Genomic DNA, 21,937 nt, shown 5'->3' on the forward strand with positions numbered 1-21,937 from the left:
GCAAATACTATACTCGGTTAATGCATTTGCGTACACTTGCATACAACCCCATATCTGTTTTCTTGCACGTTTATAAATTAGTTCTGGCCTCCACATAGGAGAGAAAACATGCATTCTTTCTCTCTCTCTGGGCCTGACTTACTTCACTTAACATCCTCATCTTTTAGCCACTGCTTCAATAATCAACAGTTGAACTTAGATTTACCTCCCTACGGAGCAGGAATTAAATTTCCGAATTAATTGTGCTTACTCTGTGGATCACTATTAAAAGTAATTTATATTAATTACCAAAAACACATATGTGAGTGCCTTAATATTAGCTAACATCGTTCTTTGATATATCTTCGTTAATTTTCTTGTAGCTTTATTAGAGTTTTGTCCCAATCTTCCTTTCAGAGAGACCAACTTCTGAGAGACTAACTAAGCTGCCTTATCCTCTCTAATCACTTCATTTGAAATGAAGGAAGCACGTCTCATTCTAACACCAGCATCAGCATGTCAGTGTTCATTTGTAGATGATTGTTGTTTTAGAAACAAAAAGAAGTCAGGCTCATGACTGCAATTTTAGCTGTTCAGGAGGCTGAGATCTGAAGATTGAGGCTCAATGCTAGCACAGGCAAGAAAGCCTGTGAGACTCTCATCTCCAATTAATTACTTAAAAAACAGAAATGATACTCTGGATCAAAGTGGTAGAGCACTAGTCTTGAGCACAAAGAGGCTCAGGGACAGTGCCCAGGCCCTGAGTTCAAGCCCCAGAACCAGGACAAAAAGAAGAAGAAAAAGAAGGACAAAGAAAAGGAGTAGGCGAATGTCCTTAAGCATCCAAAAGCAGATGACAAGCCATCTCCCTGAGAATCGCTTTGCCCCCAGGCCCACAGCCATTTTTCTCCTCAGCTTTCAACTTGATCCTGGCCTTGTCTCTTAGAATAAACAGATCTGGGTAGTAGGAGCAAGCAAGGCTGGGTTCAGATGCCATCTGTCCTTGAGCTTATTTTAAACCTTGCTGTTTGAGTTCCTGCCACACTTCAGTTAGGGAATAAATTCCATTTGTCTTTGTAAGCCTACCTCCCCCACCTCAGCCTGTATTCTTCTCATTATCTGCAAGCATTTGTTAAGTTACCTAATTTGGCAATTTTATAAATAGATTTTCTACATAATACTTATTTGAGCTACCATCTTGCCATAAACAGTCATCACTGATAAAATGAAATTTATCAACAATGCCTTCATTTCAATGGCCAAACTCAGTTTTAAAAAATCTTAATTGATTTCACACAGCAGGGCAAAAAAAAAAAAAAGCTCTTGCTTTGTTCAGACATGCAGTAGACAACAGGCAAGACGGTTCCAGCGCTAGTCAATGCTGCTGCTGCTTTTGCTTTGTCCCGTTGTCATCTGAGCTTTCTAGGCTTGCTCAGTGTTGAAGTGAGAATTGACAAGGCCATTGCATTGTCCCTTCCTGGGGCCTCCTGTTCCGTGGCCTCTCTCCTGCCATCTGCCCTGCTCTCCTCAGATGAACGTCTCCCTGCATTTTTAGGGGCTCCCTGCCTGTGGCCATTGCATCTCAGCCTTTCGCTAACCAACAGCCACAGGTGTCCCTTCTTGCCTGCCCCAGCAGTAGTAAATGCTTATGCAGAAACCTACATGGAGGGACTCCTGACCAAACGGTACATAGAAATCCTCCTCACTTCAGCTGACCTGAGACCGTTTCTGAGGCTCCTTCCCTCTCCACCACCCACTTCCCAGCAAGTGACTTTGCTTCCCCAGGTCTTCAAACCTTGGTGTCATCTCCACCTTCCCTCACTAGAGGAGGACAGATGCCGCCTCTCTAATCTAGGACCACGAAGGCGCAGGCTCCTTGGGTCCTGGTTTGACCTGCTTCCTCAGGAGCTTTACTGATCCGTTCTTGATCATCTTTTGCCTTTTTGGACTGTTTCTGAGATCTCTGCAAACAATAGCAAGAGGCACTCTCTGGATCTCCGTGTTCCTCATTAGAGGTCATTCTTTCTCTTTTGTCAGTCTCGGTAATGCTTCATACAAGGGCAGTATCTGTTCACTGCCTCCATTCTTTCACTTCCTTTTCCTTCTGTTCCCCGTGAAGGCTGGCTGCTCTGTGGTGAGTTCACATGGATAGTTCTTACTAACGACCGTGTGCCAGTCAGTAGAACTGCCCTGACGCAGCTTCTGCCTTCTCATTGGACAGTGCAGCAGCCCTTCCCTGTCAGTCCTCCCACTACCCGCGCTCTGTGTTCCTTCCATGGAGAGTCTAATTGTTGTGCGCTATGGCTTGGATACTGTTAGTCCCCCAAGTGTCATGCATAGCAAAGTTACCCCTTAGTATGATAATGGAGGCCTAGCCATTGAGGGCACCTTCCATGGATTGTGGATCTCAGTTTCTCTGGATTTTTGTGATCTGTTCCCACCTCTTACACTCCCACCATTGCCCTCAGCCCTAAAGTGACACAGCCAGTTCACCGCAGAGCCCCGACAAAGCCTGCCATGTGCTCTCTTGACTTTCAGGCTTCACACTGTGAGTCAGATACCCTTCCCCTTTCAGAACATTGAATTACTCTGTCTTAGGCATATTGTTCTAACAATGAAACACAGACTAATGCAGTACCCTAGGTTTATAGCCTCCATAACATAGTTAAATCCCCTATTAAATATCTGTAGCCTCTCGTGCTCAGAGCTCTGGCAAGGCTATTCGAACGTCCCAGGTCCTGAGTGGAAGGTCTTTCGTATCAAGCATTCTGTTCAGTAAAGCAACTGCATTATCATCTGGTCTGAAACCTGAGCTCCATCCTGGAGGGGTCTTCCTTTATCCCCTTCCGTCACATCATCCGACGCCATCATATTTGACCTGCTGGCTTTTCCATGAGTTCGGGCGTCTTCCCTGGAGCATCCTTCTGAGCGGTCACCCTGCTTTTCCTCAGTGTGCCTCCACAGTCTTTTGCTTAAGTGGATGCCAGGAGGCCTCTGTGTAGAGGCTGGCCATTCCACAATGTAGGGAGAGGAATGCGTTGAAATATTTGCTCGAGACACGGTGCCTTTCCGTAGAGAAGGACACTTGAATATGACTTCATTCTCTCCTGACTCTGGAAGTTTCAACTTGTCCCACTGCATACATTTATATTTTAATTTTTACCATAATTACTGGTAGTGCTTTGGACAGTATCTTTAGTGACTCCTGTCTTATAAACATTTAGGTCCCTTTGCTTGCACAGTGACAGGCCACTGGCTTTCCCTCAGGGGCGGGTACTGTGAGCGCCAGGGTTTCCAGCCTCCAGAGGGAAAAGCTCTACTCTACATGGAGAAGGGTGGCTAGGAAGCCAGAATTTCTAGATATTTCTTAAGTGATCGTATTAACTCCATGTGCCCTTCCCTTCAATAAATCTTTGGACTGGAAAAAATTTGGGCTGGGAAGGTGGCTCAGTGGTAGAGTGCTTGCCTCGCACACATGAGGCCCTGGGATTGATTCACCACATAAGCTGGAAGTGGTGCTGTGGCTCAAGTGGTAGAGCGCTAGCCTTGAGCTGAAGAGCTGAGGGTCAGCGCCCAGGCCCAGAGTTCAAGCCCCATGAGGAACAAAAAAAAGAAAAGAAATCTTAATGGTGGATCTAGCAAGGTGATACATACATGTGTTCCCTCAGGGAACCTTAAACAGCTGCCCCCCAAATCCTGTCTGAACAAACTTGAGCTCGAGCCCATGTTTCAGTGCTCTGCTGCAACGGGGAGGTTCTCGCTGTGAACCACATTCTGGCTCAGGAGGGCGGGCTGGTCTCTGCGCACCAGTTCCCCTCTCCCACTAACCAGTCACATCCTCCCCTTTCTCAGGTTGTTTTCGTAGCCATTTTACTTCACAGTCACCTGGAATGCCGCGAGCCCCTGCTCATCCCCATCCTCTCCCTGTACATGGGTGCGCTCGTGCGCTGCACCACCCTGTGCCTGGGCTACTACAGGAACATCCACGACATCATCCCCGACAGAAGTGGACCGGAGCTGGGGGTACGCCTTTGTATAAATGCATGTCAGCCATACAAATCCATGGGACTGACTTGTTAGTCTCATGCAGGTATATACCATGTGTGACCACAACCAGCTCAACCACAGTTTCTCCATGACTCGGTCGAGTAAGGCTGTATTCCAGTTCCATAGGAAACGAGAACATAACAATATAACTCAGTGATGTCAAAACCAATGGCCAAGAGCGGGGTTGTATCCTCAGGAAAACCACTGGAAAATGAAAGGACTCTAGAGAATGAACTGATCTTTTTTGTATTTTTTATTGTAAAGGTGATGTACAGAGGGTTACAGTTACATAAGTAAGGTAACGAGTACGTTTCTTTTTGAACAGTGTTACCCTCTCCCTCGTTTTCTCCCCCTGATCTGATCTTAGAGGCCACCATCCTCTCTCTGTTATGAATTACTCTATAATCAAGGACGTTTTCAGATCCACTGACTCTTGAATTTACTTTTTATTGATTTCCTGGCAAGGATCTAGGTTTTGCCTGTACTTTCTGCACTACTAATCCCAATCTTTGATTCATGTGCCTGCTTCTTAAGGATCAAGCAGAACATTAGGTGCAAGAGCGTGACAGAAAATGTTCAGATATGGCCTGTGAGATGGGATGGGGTCTCAGATATGTCCCAGGTGGCAGGTCAGACCCAGGGAGAAGCAACAACTAGACATGACCTTCAGTGAGCCCCCAAAACTGTGGGGACGAACGTGGTAACATGCTCCAAGAAGCCCCTTTGGAGGAGGGCAGAGTCTGGTCTGTGCTTTTAAAATTGAAGAAGATGCAGATGAGGATGCATAACTTCTTACAAGTGGCCATTCTGTACATCCTAAGTATAAGCTGTTTCTGATTTATGTAAATTTTTCCTACCTATAGGTAGATAATAGACATCACTGGGCTTTCTTCCATTTGGCTATAAAGCAGATGTGTGTGATTATAAATATGTCTGAATAAATCACCACCCTCTAGCCCATAACCTCCTCCCGGACCACACATTGCTTCCATTGTGTCAAAACAGTAATTACATTGACCACTTACCTGCATCTGAGGTCAAGCTATCAATAAACTCTACCTGGTTATTTCCACCACGAGGCTAACCACATCAAATTAGTCTTGACAGGAGCAATCCATCTCTCAACATCCCACCACCACGTAAGGGATATAAAAGTGGGCATAGGATGCTTTCACAAAGCAGACTCTCCCTCTTAAAGAATCCAAACCAAAACTGCGTCATGAAAGCCAGGCTCTACGGATGGGACACACTTTGGCTGCAGAGTGCTTAGACACAGCTTTTCTCTACCATGCTTTTATTTTGCCTGTGCTTCTCTGCACAGTTTATGTGGCTTCTGTGATAGCTTTGGAAGTAAGAATCTCTAGTCGATTTTCACAGGGCCATGATAATCACCTTTATCTACACTGACTGATTCCAACCTAGATGATAATAATTTTGAAATTCTAAGAGTTACCCCCTACTGCCATGGCTTCTACCCAGTCACTGTGGTGACAGAAACAAAGACTCTGCTCTGGGCTCCACCTTGGCTAGAGACTGAATCCAATATGGAAAATAAGGTGGAGCTGATAGAGCTTCAGTGTGAGCTTTGATTTCACTGTAGCCCTCTCAGCTGTCTGAATTAATTTCTAATTTCTTTTTATTTTAATTCAACTTGGCATGCCTACAAGGCTTTTCCCTGTATGGCTGTTAAATATAGTGAATCAACTCCTGATTGGCATGGGAAAAAAAAGGGGGCGGGGGTGGATTTGAGTTGTGTTTTCTTTTCTAGTGGATGGCAGGAGCTCCGGTGAACTTTGATCTCCATTTCTTAATGCAGGGAGATGCAACGATAAGAAAGATGCTGAGCTTCTGGTGGCCTTTGGCTCTGATTCTCGCCACGCAGAGAATCAGCCGGCCTATCGTCAACCTCTTCGTCTCCCGGGACCTGGGTGGCAGCTCAGCGGCTACAGAGGTAGGGCACAGTTGGGGGGGGGGGGGGCACCACCTTGGGCAGGGAGGAGGATTCAGAGTCCTCTTCAATTTATCTCAAGTGCTCAAAGAGTTCTGCAGTGTTGAATTATGTGACCCAACTACCTCATCCCATTCAGTGACTCTATGATTGTGGAAAAATAGCATCTGCTTCGTCCTCTCATTTACCCCCTGAGGAACTTCGGGGCCTGCCATTCCTCCATGGTTTGGATCTCTAAAGGGCCTCTGACTAGCATGGTGGATGACAACCGTAGACCGTGCCCTGTGGCAGTAGAAGTGACCGTGCCCACACGCTGAGCCGAACCTCGCTCACCTGCTCACCACCGCCCTCCTGTGCCAGCACCCCAGCCGTCATCTGGACCTCAGACTCTTTGGCAATCCGCCTTCCTCCAAATGAGGGTCTCTTTTATTTACTCCCTCCCAGCTCCCCCCAAAAAAACGTATCTGGAAACTGGCAACTACTCCAAAGAAAGAGTTGACTCATCCGTTCCCTCTTTAAGTTGGGTATGGACAAATAGAATGACTTCATTTCTTCCCACCTCCACTGCCTTCTGGAGAAATTGTTCCGTGTCTGGCCCTGGCCAGCCTCAAGGAGGCTGGCGGCTCCTCATTAGGGAGCAGAGGACTCGACGCGCTGTCAGCAGCTCTCCAGCCCCGGGCATCTGCCAGTTTCCAGGTCCTGGGACGAGCTCGGGTTGGCTGGGCAAGAGAAGCCTGCAAACCAAAAGCAGAATGCTTTCTCCGGCCTCCGTGTGTTTCTGGATTTTGTTTTCACATCATAGATGCCATCTTGGATGGCTTCTATAACACAGTAGCCCTTTTTTGTTAGAATACTTGGTCTCCCAGTCATGAAGAATGGGACTTCCATCACCTCTCTATTGGACTTTCCGTCTTCCCTTTCCAACAAACAAAGGGTCAGTTTCGTAGTAGAACCATTTTTAAATGGACAGTAATGCATAGAAGACAGCATGCGTCATAGAACCAGCAGTTGTGGGATGTCTACAGATGGGGCGGTATTTATATACTTTTCACTGGCTCCCCATCAGCCTGTGAGATAAGCCTCATTTCTGTTCAGCTGGAGCAGAGGGAAGCTCCCAGAGGGTTCGTGTCTCGCAGAGCAGAGAGGCGAGGAGGGGAAGGCTTGCAGCCAGGCACCCCGCAGCCACAATGCCTTCTTCTGTTCCTTCATGCCACCCCAGCCGTCTCTCCACATGCTAGAACTGGAATGCCGGACATTCAAGTCGATGAAGCCTGCCGATCTCTTCATTTGAGAGATGTTCTCTTTTCATTTTTCTCCTATTCTTCCCCGTAGGAAACCCACCAAGAGCTCTTTGTCTGTGAATTCTTTATTATTTTCATGAAACTAAAATGTTTAATTGAGCCGCACTGACGAGCAGTCTGAAATGAGTTGAAGTGTAAAGAGAGCAGCACAGATCCACAAACAGTGCCCCTGCTGGAACGGAGGGGTGAGGAACGCACTGAGCTGAGACGCTCCCAAGAGAAGTGAGCCCCAGAACCTGCGGATGAGGCGCCCAGTGGGGCTGCCCTGGAGTCTGAAAAGGCTGGGCTCAGTTCTTAGCCTCTCCATCCAGTGCTCTGTTACTCGCTGTATGTCACCTGCTCTCTCTGTTCTAGACCATTCTGTGGCTGGCTAGGGAGAGGGATCTGCTGCCAGCCTTGTCTCAAGCCCTGCAGCTACTGAGAGACCTTGTGCCGGGACCCACGCTAATGCTGCCCGCTCTTCTCCTTGCAGGCAGTGGCCATTCTGACAGCCACGTACCCCGTGGGTCACATGCCGTACGGCTGGCTGACAGAAATCCGGGCTGTCTATCCTGCTTTTGACAAGGTGAGACCCGCATGGCTCGGTGTTGGAAACATGTTTTTTCAAGTTGTCTTTTGATCGACAGGGGTCTCAGAGGAACATGGTTGCCTCCGGGGCTCACTTCTTTTTGTGAGGTTATCATGGCATTGGGGTGTTGGAGGTGACTGGGGTATTTTCCTCTTAAAAAAAAAAATAAATAACAGGGCAGTTTTTAGTTTTTACCTTGACGTTGATCTGTTGAGAGCTTTTCCACATGGGGGGCTTCTCTGATCGTTTGAGGGTGTTCCTATGGAGAAATCATTTGTCTGCCAATGGGGAAATAAACCATCAAGCAATGACTATGTAGGTGTTGTTTGTGTGGTTGGTTCTCTAGTGAAACTCGCTCTCATGGAGTTCGTAGCGCACCGCGCAGGTGAGGCGGTAGGCACACAGCTGTCTTTCATGGCGAGGGCCAGGAGGCATGGGAGGCACCTGGCACGGCACGGGCCTCCGTCCAGTTCGGCCTTGATATGGCAGACTTGTTCTGCCTGAAATCCTCAGCAGATGACGGCTGTGTGCCCTCCAGCCGCCCGCCGGGCCGCAGGGGCCACGTCACATCAGCATCTATCTCGCGAGCATCCATAACTTTTTATTTTTACTCTAAAGCAAATAGCTACCAAGACATCCAGTCAGTGGTGGGCAGTGTTGGCAATGGGAAGATGGAAAAGAAGCAAATCGCCTGCCCTGGGGCCATTCCGAGCTGGGTCTCTATCCCAGTGGGCGGTGCTGTTTTCTCTGCTCCCAGCAATAGTCCGTGAAGCCAGGACAGGCAGCTTTGGGCCAGGGGTCCCCAGCGGGTCAGCTGCGGCGGCAGCACGGGCAGTCTGAGCTCGAATCTGGCCGGCACCGGTTCCCCTTCCTCCTGCTTCCCACCACACACCTCTCCCTGTGGCTTCTCAGAGGTGAAAGAGCCCTGGGCAGCCTCAGGCCACACACTCGCCAACGCCCCGAGTACCCCTGCCACTAGATGGGAGCTTCGGTGAGGGGTCAGCAGCTGTGGAATGGGTTTCCTGCTGGTCCTCTACCCTCCGTCCTCAAACCCTGAGCTCAAGGCAGCCCCCAAGAACCTCAGACTATAATGAGGTGCACCCAATGATGGAACCTGGAGAAGCCACCCGCTCTCCATCAGTTCCACAGGCACAGTCTCCCTGCTAGTGTGCTACTCGTGTGAACACGCATGCACACACCCCATGCCCTCTCCTCCATTCCCGTGCATTCCTCCACACCACCCCCTTCCCCGGATTCCCATCACCCTCCTCTATGTCCTGGGCACATGCGCTTACCCACAGAGACTCAGACTTGTCTGCCTCCATACGGCAGGGACCCCAGCAAGCAGCCCAGTGTGGGCCGGGCCGGGCTGGGCTCTGCTCTGGCCTCTGGTGGGTGTGGACTTTGCCCTAGGCTCTCACCACCTGCAGCAGACATCTGATGACACTTTAGCTTGCAGCGTCTCCTCAGACAGGTTTGAGGTCGTTGCCCCCCCCCCCCCCGGCCCCCATAACTAGACTGCCTGAGTCTCCCGCAGAACTGGTGAGCGGACTGTCTGTGCTCAGCGGGTCTAACACAGCCTGTGGGTAGAAGTCACTGCTTTCATTTCAAGAAATGTGCAGATAGAGGTAGAGCTTAGAAAAGGGAGTCTTGCTACCTTGCACTTGGAGCTCTGGAGAATGAGATTATATAATGCCACGGAGGCCAGAGCGGGTGTACCCCTGGCCGGGAAAATCTCGTCTGAAATTGGCTTTGGCTACCTTGAACTAATAAGACTTAACAATGCTACAGTGTACGCCTTCAGTGGAACATCCAAAGAAAACATAGTCTTCACTTCATTACAGAGGTTAGAGCCATGACAAAACTTACTTAATGAGCATGCCCCTGAGTAGCCTGGAATCCTGCTAAAAGCTCACCCATTGTTTCCACCCATCCACTGGGCAATGCGGAGCTAGTAATGGAAATGCCATCTGGTTTCGGGCATTGTAGACACCTCTGTGCAGGCTTTACTATCTTGACCATTGAAGTCCTTAGCTTCATTGTGGTTTCCAGAAGAGATTTGAAATTCCTCATGCACCTTGTGGTAGTTCTCGTAACCAGAGAAAGATTTCCACGAGTGCAGAAACTCTCTAAAATTTAGTTGTCATCGGTGAAAGAGAATGTTCTGAACAGATCAGGCAAGCAAATGAAACCCCTGTGTTCATCTGGTGACACAGGCAAGCTCACTTCTACCCTGCTGGAGAAATAGTTGCTCTTTCACACCGTGTGAGCCACGGCAGAGTGTGTGTTTGCGAGAGACCACCTGATTCCCTCCCTGTCCTGATTCTCCAGGCATCACTGCAGCATCCTCTGGGATGCATGGAGACACAGATCGCCAGCACAGGGGGCTTTGAACTTGGCTGCGGGAGCAGTCATTCAGAAAAGCACACGTGTTTTAGAGATGAGAGTTGAGAAATGCACAATCCATCCAAGTCCCCTGCTAGCATCCACAAAGATTGGGGGTCTCAAAGGTTCCTCAGCCTCCTCAGGGAAAGAAAACCACCACGTTTTCTGGCAGAATCCAGAGAGTCTCGTATCTTCCATTAGGCCAGATGTAGAGCCAGGTGTCATGGTAGTTTCTGTTTATCAGCTCTGGGACTAATTGGCTCTCTAATGAGATAGGGCTTCTCTGAGGATTTTCCTGGCTTCAGAACCCCGTTTTTGTTGTGATGGGGGAGGCGTGAACTTGGCTGGGAAAACTTCGGCAAGCCTCAGGTTAGTGGCCTGACAGAGGAGCCGTGCTACCTGCACAATTTGCTTACGATTCAGTGCGGCAGAGGCTCTTCAAGATCTTCTCTGCTCCATATTGGGTTAAGTGCTCCGGAGCCAAAGCAGTCAGTGAGACACACAGGTGCTCGCTCTCAGCAGTGCACAGTCCCCCAGACAGGCGGTGGATGCGGCGGGCTTCAGTTCCTGCCCTAAAGACAGCTGCAGGGTCATCAGACAGCACAGGAGCCAGACTGAGCCAGGCACTGCCTTCTGGAGACCGCGGTGGTGGCAGGCCAGTGTCTGCCCGAGCCTCGAAGGGGCACAGGAGCCCAGGGCAGGGCGAAAGGAAAGGATTGAATCCATCCCGACTTTACCCTGGTTAACATTCACGTACAGGAGCATGACAGCTGTCTGAGAAAGACTGAGCATGACAGTGCTCTTCCACGCGGTCACTTGACATCCGTATTCAGACACATCACACAAGACTCCGATCTGGGGGGAGGTCAGCCAAGGATAAGCTGGATCCCATCCTCACTGCCGTCTTCTTTCCCCAGAATAACCCCAGCAATAAACTGGCGAGCACAAGCAACACGGTCACGGCGGCCCACATCAAGAAGTTCACGTTTGTCTGCATGGCCCTGTCCCTGACGGTAAGAGCCCAGCCTGTCCCCACTCTGTGCGTATGCAGGGAAAGCTGTCCTTTTAAAGGAACTTAAAGTGCTAGGTTCCTTCACACCATCTCAGATGGTCTTCTTTCTCCCTGTGAGCAGTTACTGTCAGAAAAGTCATGGAATCTAGAAGTAAAAGTCCTACCTACTTCACGCGCTTCTCAGGACCCTTAAAAATGATCATCTTCATTTGAATAACATTCCCAGCTAATTTTAATCAGCCAGCTAATTTTTTTTTAAACATCCAAATGCAACTTGATAACCATCCCTGTCCTTTCTCAGACTTCACTGGAATTTTTTCCGTGTCTCTGGTAGAAGTTCCTAATTACATTACCCTGATGGGACTTATTTCGTCCATCTTATGGGGACAGTCCCAATCCAAAGTCCTCTGTGTCTGCCAAAGATGCAGCTGTGGGTAACTGTGAGCCACTACAGTCTACTGGGGTCCGGGTGCACAGCCTTCAGTAAACAACGTGCACCTTCCTTCACTGAACCCCAGGGGCAACTCAAGTGTATCAAATAGTCTGTGTGTGGGGCTGGGAAGGTGGCTCAGTGGTAGAGTGCTTGCCTTGCATGCCTGAGGCCCTGGGTTCGATTCCTCAGCACCACATAAGCAAAAAGAAAAAAAAAAGCCGGAAGTGGCGCTGTGGCTCAAGTGGTAGAGTGCTAGCCTTGAGCTGAAGAGCTGAGGGATAGAGCCAAGGTCCAGAGTTCAGGCCCCACGACCAGACCCCCCCCCAAAAAAAAAATAGTCTGTGTGTCCTTTCTCATCCAAGGGACATGGTCTATCACTTAAGGTTGTTTATGATATACCATAGCAACACACCTCACATTTACAAACATCCTCACGCGGTAGACTGTGCCCTTTGGGTTGTAAGGATATGGGGGAGAAGGAGATTAAAAGAAGTGGAGAAAGTCTTTGACCCCCGCTCAGTGTTTCAGGTTATTGTTGTGACTGCACATTTCTTATGAAGTCCTGCAGAACTGAATTTCCATTTCCATGTGCAGTGTTACGAGAATGTCTGAGTGTGTACAGCAGTCCTTATAAACCACCAGTAACGAAGGGTATTCAGGGTGTCAGCTCACACTGAGAGCAAGAACACAGTCTCTGCATTCCTCACCATGATCCTAACCGCTCGTGTGATGACCCCTGTGAGTAGCTTTAAAATCAAGCCCTGGCTCACGTTAACCCTCTAGTGGGCATTATTTTTATTGACCCAATACCTGAATACAGTGTTCTAGGGAAAACTCAAGACAAAAAACCCAGCACCCAGGCATCGGGGTCTCAGCAACAGCACCACCCACGCCGCCGCTCCCACCATCGACCCTTGGAGTGTGGGGGTGTCAGTCACCTACTCCCGGCCTTCCTCCCTGGCAAGGCATTGCTGTTCTCATATGACTGTTGGAGTCAGACCAGTGACCCCGGGCGACCCTGTGCCTCTGCTGGCATTCTTCCTTCCTATGCTGTGCAGGTTTTTCCATAGTTCCCTAAAATATTAGCAAAACACTGCACAACTTTGAAACTGCTTTTAAAAAAAAAAGGAGAAGGGTATTTTAGGAAAAACAGAGAAATTTCTATTCCAAGAATGGACCTCAGCTTTTGGACACCGTGTAAGAGGGCAGTGAGTTGAGAGTGGAGCCCGAAGCCAGGTTCTGACTTGGGCCTCATCCAGGTAGAAAGCCAGCGGGTCGAGGCCGTGGCTGCCAGGCCGAGGCTGGCTGCTTCTCCTGGCAGAAAAGTCTTCCACAGCTGGAGTGGAGGGCGATGGAAATCTTGATCGCGTGGGGTGCCAGGAGAGTTCTCCTTGCGCGTGGCTCATGGCCAGCCATTTGTACCTCTGAAACAAATTATTCTGCAGCAAGTTTATTTTGAAATGATGACTAAGGACCTGGAAAAATTTGTACATCTCCAAGGGTTTATTTCTTTACTTACTCTAATCCCGGATTTTTTTAATCTTTAACTAGAAGTATCTTAAGGTAAATTTTTGCCTTAGAATAAAGACTCATGGCGCTGTGGCTCAAATGGTAGAGTGCTCACCTTGAGCTGAAGAGCTCAGGGACAAGCGTCCAGGCCCAGAATTCAAGCCCCACGACAGACGGGGGGGGGGGGGGGGGGGGGGGGGAAGGAAGAAAGGGAAAGAAAGAGACAGAATCCTGTATTAGAAGGAAACTTGGAGATGAACTACTCAAAACCTATCATTTTTCTCAGAAAAAGAAAAGACTCAGACAGGACAATTGACTTGTTCAAGTATCCAATAATAGAACTTGCTAGAACTCAGCCCCCTACCTTGAACTTCACTGTCCCCAAACAATAGGGAAAAAATACTGATCCTCAGGTCTTCAGATTGGGATAGTTGACACTGCACTTGAAGAAATGACCGTCTCTTCAACATTAAATGTTGTAGTATTTGAATTTGTGATATCTCACACTCTTTTCCCTACAGTGACTCAGTTGTTTGATTGAATGTCTTGGCTGAAAGCAAAAGCTTTTCTAAGTTAAATATCAACCTGTCATATACTGTGTAGGTACCTCTGTGTGTGTGTACGTGTGTGTGCTCATGCATGCATGCATGTATGCGTGCATGCACACGTGCACATGCTGGTCCTGGGGCTTGGACTCAGGGCCTGGCCACTGTCCCTGAGAATTTTTTTGCTCAGGTCTAGTGCTCTACCGCTTGATCCACAGCTGCACACTCGGCTTTTGGTGACTAACTGGAGATAAGAGTCTCATGGACTTTCCAGGCCCCAAGCTGGCTTCAAACCATGATTTTCAAATCTCAGCCTCCTAAGTAACTGTTACTCTTAACAACCTATAAGAGACTGAGATGCTGCAATGACACATTTATTTTCTGTTATAGATTGTAAATTTAAATGTAGAGTATCCTACAAAATTCTGCTAGCTTCATACTCTTACCCAAAAGCATTTTGTTTTGTTAAAGCGGTAGGTTTTATGAAAGGCAGCAGGTTTCTTCTGTGCAATTAGAAGAGTAAATTTAGGAGTTATAGAGAGCAGAAAAGAGCAGAATTTATTCTCTGTTCCTGTTCCTTTTGGCTTCTGGCTCTCAGGGGCCAAAGGAAACACTGACTGGATTCTTCAAGCTAACACAGAGGAGTGGAGATAAGGACAGGGGGAAGTCAAAACAGTCAGGTGAACAGCAGAGAGGGTATGGACGTAATGCAGAGCAAGGTCGGCAAGGCGATGCCAAGCATTGTTTAAAGGGAAGGAAAATAGTCCAAAACTACGTGCACAGTAAGACCATGCAGAGAACAGCTCTGAAGACTGCTCCCTGCAAGGCACCTGTTGAAGCCACACCGGGAGGCTGAACTTCAGGTGGTGATGCAGGGATGGGGGAGAATGCAGAACTCAAAGAGCAGGCGGTGAGTGCTGGCCTAGTTCCCAGAACAAGGCTCTTTGGCCCTAAACCTTCCCATAGAGCCGTGGTCTCTGTCCGTTTCAGGCCCAGCTGTCTGTATGGTGGTGTGCGTTTCAACGGCTGCCTCTCTCGGTAGAAAGGCTGCAGAGGGCAGGGAAGGAGGGTGGCGGTGACTCTGCAGAGGGATTTGTCTTGCTGGGAAGAACTGGCAGTGCTAAACATGCAGAGACCTTGCTTCCAAGAAGACCCAACCTGGTCCCCACTGGACTTTCCATGGGGCAAAATGAAAACCCGGAATCAGGGTGCCGTGTGGCCTCCTGATGGCACTGTGGTCCCCAAAGAGTGACACACCGCCACCTGCTCCTAGATGCCACACCAGCTTAGTGAAAGCCCACACACCCCATCAGACTGAAGTTACCAGATTTGCTGATTTACCCAGAACGTATGCGAGACTTCATCCTTACGACTTCCTGACATCCGTAACACATGGCTTTACACGGGGGTCTCAGCAGCTGCTTAGAGTCCTCAGGGTTCCATGTTGCTTCCTAAGTGGCATTTTCTAAGCAGTTGCTGTTTTCTCTTCTTTAGCTCTCTGTGTTGCTTGAGCTTTGGAGAGCTTGTGGTCTGAGAGCAGTGGGGAAGAATCCATGCACAGCACAGGCTTGGCTGCTGCGGAGCTCCCAAGCCCCTTTGTGCACAGTGGAAGCGGGCGTGCGTCCAGACGCTCTTGGCAAGCACCGCAGGCAGGCACTTTTGTGCAGCCTGTGCCCAGAACCCCCCCACCCCCCATGTCAGAGACAGCCAGGAGGGGAGAGCCAGGAGCGGGGAAGGAAGGAAGGCTCCATTCCACAGAGATGGAGGGATGTGGAGGTCAGGGGACCCCAGAGAGAAGAGCTTGTCGCAGAAGCCCGTGCAGAATGGCGGGAGTGGGGTGCGGTGGGGGAGACCACGGAGCCTGGATACGCTGAGACTCCCACAGCTGTCTGTCCTTTAGTCCAAGTTGCAGTACACTAGAGAAGGATTAAAGAAAGATGCATTCTTTTTTTGGTCGGTTGTGGGGCTTGAACTCTGGGCCTGGGCGCTGTCCCTCAGCTCTTCAGCTCAAGGTAAGCGCTTTACCACTTGAGCCACAGCGCCACTTGCAGTTTTCTAGTGGTTCATTGGAGATAAGAGTCTCACGGACTTTCCTGCCCGGGCTGGCTTTGAAGCGCGATCTTCAGATCTCAGCCTCTGAGTGGCTAGGATGACAGGCGTGAGCCACGGGCGCCCAGCATTTCTAAGGAATCAGTAAGTGGTTTTTGCTGCGGGGTTGCGCAGGGGGAGTTCGGGTGACGGGGAGCCCGTCACGTAGGCAGCCGCGGAGGACTGCTCTCACCAGGCTTTGCCAGCCCGCGTTCAGGTGATGGCAAAGTCCTGGGGCCATGCAGGGGCCCCCAGACAGCCTCCCATGGATGGGGCTGCCGGAGCCAGGGCGGCAACGGGAACAGGGACAGAAGAAGCCCCCAGGGAGGGCGGCGGGCCACGCGGGTTATGCGAGGTCAGCTGTCTGGTCATCCTGCAGGATCTGGTTCCTGATGTCTGGATGTTACTTCACACGCCCTCTCCTCAGGCCTCCACCGCCCAGAGCCCCCAGCATGCCCTGCTCCCAGCTCTGCCATCGTCACTCCTGCGGCTGCCTGAGCGCCTCTGGCCTCCGCGCCCGCCCCAGGCTCCGGCTTTCCAGCCCAGCGGCCGCGGGAGCGCCCCCTGGATCAGGGCAGGGAACCTTGGAAGGCCAAGATCCCAGCTGTCTGCTGGGCCGGCCAGAAGAGAGGGCCAGGCAGGGGCATGCCACCGTGCAGGCTTCACCCCTGCAAACCAGGGCGCCATCGCCCACACACCCTTCCTCGCCGGCCTCTTTTCTGCTGGTGATGAGGGGGAAATTCTTTCTGAGCACCTTTGAGCCTCCTCTTAGATTCTCTGGTGCTGTGGGAGCCTACTCGCCCTGGATTCGCAATTTTCTTCGTGTTTCCTTTTATTCCTTTCGAGTCTCCTCGGTGTGTGACTTCAAAGAGGCCGTGGTCCGCCCATCCCCTGGCGGCGGCCTCTGCCTCCCGCCGGGCCTGCCCTAGGGGACAGAGCTGTCGCCTGTCACCTGGCGTGTGGAAGGGGAAGGGAGGGGAGAGGCTGTATCTGACGGCGAGGAAAGGAGATGAAAGTTCCTTCTTGAGTCTTCTTGTGGAAATCCAAGCATGAACTCCCCCCCTCCCCCGCAGGACCAGCCTCTTCCTTCGGGCCTCCCTGCCTCCTCCTGGATGGAGGCCAGGAGCACACAGGTAGCTCTACAGGCAGGCAGCCCTTTCCAAGACACAAACAAGAACTCCGCCCTTTGCCCGCCTCCACCTCCAAGAGAGCAAGGTCACCGCGGTGCTGGTATTTATAGTGTTCTAATTCCCCTAGAAGCCGCCACCTGCTCCTCGGGCTCTCAGGCGCTGTGGCAGATGAAGACAGATGCGCAGGGGAAAGCGCTCTGCCCAGAAGTCAGAGGCTGGACCCCGGGCTGGCACTGCCTCTCGCGGCCTGAGTTTCCCGGCTTGAGTCTGTTTCTTCACCTTGCAGATCAGGGTGATCTGATCTCCTCATGCAGATCAGGGTGATCTGATCTCCTCAGCTCCCTTTTGGGGTGTTTGTTGTTGTTGTTTTGGCTGCTATTTGGTGCCTCCGTTTTCCGTGCTGGTCACTCTAAGAATCCTTGCTCTTGGTGACCTCTGTGTCAGCAACGCTTGTCCCGGGACTGTTCCGATGGCCAGTTTAGAAAGCAGCGAGATCAGAAGCGATCGAGACTAAAATCCTTTGTCCAAAGAGAGTGTCCAGGTGGCCGTGATGCCCATGTTAAAGTGGGTTCCTAAAAAGGACCCAGGTTCACCTCCCGTGACTCCCCACCCCAGAGCCTGCCCGCGGCCCAGCCATCCTGGGCGAGGCTGGGGCGGGGCCGCAGCCGTGTACCATGCTGACCCTTGGTTGGAACAAAGGCGGCTGTGTGAGGCCCCCCCCCCCCACGCCAGGGGGTGGAGACTGCTGCCCACTGATCCCATTATCCAGCGAGGAAAATGACTCTCTTGTGCATGAGGGATGGAAGAAAGGGCCCAAGGTAAATGAACAGAGTTCACAGCTTTCTCATCCCAAGGAACTGAGGCCCGATGGGCAGGAACGTTCCAGCGCCGGAGGACATCCTGGATGTCAGGAGAGGGTGAGGATTCAGGGTCCTCAAGACCCTTTTGGAACAGGCGACATGGGGCAGGGCGTGCGGCCCCAACAGGACTACGTGTCCTCATCAGGGAGGACCTAGCACGAGGCCACCATCCTGGGACCGCGTAGGGGTGCCGTGAAATCCGCTGTGAACAGCTCCTGGCTGCGTGTAAGCAACTTGCCAGGATTCCCAGCCGCTTCCCGAACTTCTTCACGTTCTGTGCAGGAAGCATCTGTAGTCCACCATTTGCTTTAGTTCTTAGTTTGGTTTGGTTTTGTGTCTGTCCTGGGGCTTGAACTCAGAGCCTGGATGCTATATGCCTTTGTTTCCCCCAAGGCTGGCCACACGTGAGCCACACGCCCACTTCTGCCTTTTTGTGATTAATTGGAGACAAGAACATCACAGGCTTTCCTGCCCAGCCTGGCTTTGAACCTAGATCCTCAGATGTTAGGTTCCTGAGTAGCTAAGGTTACCGACGTGAGCCACCGGCACCCAACTCAGCGTTTGCTTTTTAAGTGAGCACATCCTGTAGATCTGAGGGGATTGATCTGGTTATTTTTGAGACTCCGGGGAGATGGAGACAATTGTGGCTGGTTCCTAAAGCTCTCTCGGGACCTCTTCATAAAGCGAATATGGGTTCTCGTGAGAGTTTTGAAAATGATTACTCAATGAACAGGCATGTGGGACTGTTGGGAGCAAGTTCCATTTTTTTTTAACCTTTAACTTTAATAAGATACATAGAAATTCACCATTGTAGCCATTTTACCTGTACCATTAATTAAATACCCCATCCATCCATCCATCATAAAACTTTTTGTTATCTTGCCAAACCAGATCTCTCCTTTCCCCAAACAAGTTCCAAGTTTACAGATAACAGTCAATGGGAAGGAAAAGTTAAAGGTGGAAACTTCTAAATCAGACAGGGTGAGGCTAGGAAAGAGTGGAACTTCAGATATAGCACGTAGAACCTGCAAGCCATGTGTGACCTAGAACTTCTGCGGGCTTGGTGCACAGCGCCCCCTGCTGTTTGAGGCTTGTTGTTTCTCCCAAGCAGCACTTGGTGCCTTGCTGAGTCTTCCCTTGCCTTGGATGGGAAAGGTACCTGTACTGTCATGAGCCATGTCAAACTACAGCAGGAATAATTCGCTCTTCTTATTGTCAAAAAAAATCAAGGAGCAAGGTAACTGACATGTTGAACTGGAATCCCTTTGTACAAATAAAGACAATTTTAAAGGGGGGCATTGTAAAACACAGCTAAAACTGGTACATTTTTGTTTAAGGGTGGTTTTTTGGTAATACTGGAGTTTGAACTGGGGCCTTGCACTTGCTAACCTGGTGCTTTACTGCTGAGCCACACCACCCTCCCTTTTTGCGCTGGTCATATTTGGGATAAAGTGCCCTGGCAGGCAGTGGGACTGCGATTCTCTTTGGGGGTTCCCACTGCAGCTGGGATGGCAGGCACAAACCACCACACCCAGAGCTCAGTTGGGAACGACCCTCCCGAACTCATCTCTTAACTGCAGTCACCCCAACCTCAGCCGCCCAGGTAGATAGGAAGCACCTAGCTAGACAGAGCTCTGGCACGCAGTTCTATTTTTATTTTCTTACAGTGGATATGCTCTAACACTGACTCCCTTTTGGAACCGTTCAAGATGGATGTATGATAATCACTATGATTAACAAGCCAGATGGTGAATATGAGGTACAATATTGAAGAAACACACACACGACTTTGTTGTCCTGTGCTTTTTCAGACTTTCTAGCATAGAAAACCAAGCTGTTTCAGGAACAAATGTAATTCACTGCTTTGTTCAGCCTACTAAAAATTTTGCCTGCCTGGCGCTCCATGAGACATGAACACCCCTCGATGCTGAGCTCCGACGTAAGCATCGTCCACCGGGGACCTCTCCTTCCCCGGGGGCTACCTGCAGGCAGGTGTTCTCCTATGGCCCTCTCTAGAGTCTTTTCAGAGACCGTCAGCAAGAGCGGTGGCGGCAGCAACACAGCACGGGACCCACTGGTTCTACTAGTCAACCCCGGCTTGCTCCCTGCAGATCCCCAGAAGCTGGGCTCCTGCTTACCTTCAGGTGCATTAGCCTTCGAAGGGCTCTTGGGCCAGACCCTGTGTCTCCACTTGCGTATGGCAGCGAGGACAGGTGGAGGCTGTTGGGGGTCAGCGTGGCCTCCAGTCCCCTAGCGCTCACTCCGCTCTTGTCTTTGCTGTACATCGGGCCTCACCCTTTCTGGTCTCTTCACATACTTCCTAGTTGAACTATTTCTCACTTCTCTGCTGTATTTACAGACATATTTATTTTCCTCAAACAGTTCCAGCGGTGGTCGCTGGAAGCTTTTTGGGAAGTGACTCCTGGGTCCCCTGGCCTCTCGTCTTGCTGTTGGCACGTTTCTGACACGGTAGACACTCCCAGCGGGGTTGGATCTTCTCGGCTCTCGTCCCACAGTGAGTCACTTCTCCAAGAAGCTCTGCTTCCTCTCGTTGGAGAATAAATAGAAAAGCCAGGATCTGGGCACGTGGTGGCTTGTTCTGTTTTGAAGGCTGCTTTGTAATGAGAGAATGGTGACAGCAAACTCTGCAACAGAAAGCCCCGTCCCGCGGCTGCCCCGGACCAGCCCTGCCCCTCGTCGCCGGTTCATTAGGTTCTCATCTGGTTTGAAAACTCAGCATCACTGAGCTCTGTAAATCTTTGAGGAACACAGTGTGCGTGGTCAGCCAGCAGGCCACGTCCTGAGTGGGCGCCGCTCGGGGCGAAGCCAGGAGGACACCTCTCCTGAATGCTCTGTGTTGGGGAAATGTATAAAGCTTCCGGTGTTCTGCAGCACGCTGCGTGAATGAGGTTTGGTGTTTTGGCTGGGATGCTTATTTGCTCAGGGAGAGCTGACCTACAGAGAGAGATGCTGCTAAAGCTTTAACAACCACTGTACCTCATTCTGAACGGTGTGCGCCCCCTTCTGGACAATGCAGACATATCCTTGTTGAAGAGCTTCCTGCAAGGTGGAGGCTTAATTCGCCTCAGGAAGGAAAAAGTAGACGACCTTGATAACTGTAGCTTTCCTTTCCCTTGAGTTATCAGCCTCCAGTTGGTTAAGCCCCAGACTGGGCCGACAGCTTTCAGTTTGGGTGTTCTAGAAGATCCTATCTAAGCCCTGAGTGTGTGGTTGAAAAGCCTGAAGAGGCAGCTCTGCGGCATGTGGCATGGGTGCCCCTGGCACAGGTAGCTAGCAGAGGAGCAGTGATTTACCAGTTCCACGTTACACTGTGCAACCTTAGAAAGGGAGTATTGAGCTGCTGTCCTAGGAAGCGTCCATGAGAGACCCATCAGTTGGATAGCGTGTTTGTATTCAAGGACTCAGAAATGGTAGTTGCCTGACTTAGATAGGGGTGTGTCATGTGACGTGGGCAAACCAACTACCACTGTGTCTTCTGGCTAGACTCCTCCTCCGGAGGATAGCCCGTCATTCCCACAAGATGCAGGCTAGTCGGCGCATTCTCTGTGTGGAGGGAGAGACCCCAGGGAGGAGCGACCTGGCATGCTCACATCGGCCTCTCTCTGATGTGTGATTACCCCTCCTCCTTTTGCTGTAACCTAGAAGCCTCTTGACCATGATTTGTCCAAGCCCAGAGAGATTGCAGTACAGTGTGGAGGCATTATCTCACATGCACATGATCCCTGGCTGCGACATAAAGCCAGCTAATGACTCTCCTGAAAGTACCAAATAGTCCTCCGTGTCTCGTTCTCACCATCAGGAAGACATGAGAAGCTGGCTCGCTCGCGCGTCTGGAAGCCCAGGTCCTTTCCAGACTCAGGGTGGCGCTCTCTCCCCTCGATTTTCACAGCCTCACTGCCGTGGGGAATGCTGGGTTATGGGGGTTGAGGGGATGAGGTGGGACATGGGTGTGTCCTAGCCTCCTGCTTATCATTGGTCATGTGATGTTGTTCCCGTACCTGCACTGCAGCCTGGACAGATCTCGCTTTAGGCCAGCAGCTTAGCACTGGGGAAGGGTAACAGTCAGGGGCTCCCGTAATCAGGTCCCTGGGCTCCACCTTGCTGAGTCTAA

General features: G+C 50.5%; 1 protein-coding gene across 1 annotated transcript in view; it reads left to right on the plus strand.

The window, feature by feature from the left end:
* Ankh (ANKH inorganic pyrophosphate transport regulator) overlaps positions 1-21,937 on the plus strand; it is a 116,676-nt gene that overhangs the window by 86,716 nt on the left and 8,023 nt on the right. The window contains exons 5-8 of the mRNA XM_042695180.1: positions 3,832-4,002; positions 5,843-5,977; positions 7,748-7,840; positions 11,146-11,241. Coding sequence (XP_042551114.1) covers positions 3,832-4,002; positions 5,843-5,977; positions 7,748-7,840; positions 11,146-11,241 — 495 coding nt within the window. The remainder of the gene's footprint in view (positions 1-3,831; positions 4,003-5,842; positions 5,978-7,747; positions 7,841-11,145; positions 11,242-21,937) is intronic.

This window comes from Dipodomys spectabilis, unplaced genomic scaffold (genome assembly GCF_019054845.1).
Source record: "Dipodomys spectabilis isolate Male_0828 unplaced genomic scaffold, ASM1905484v1 ptg000179l, whole genome shotgun sequence".
NCBI classification, from domain to species: domain Eukaryota; kingdom Metazoa; phylum Chordata; class Mammalia; order Rodentia; family Heteromyidae; genus Dipodomys; species Dipodomys spectabilis.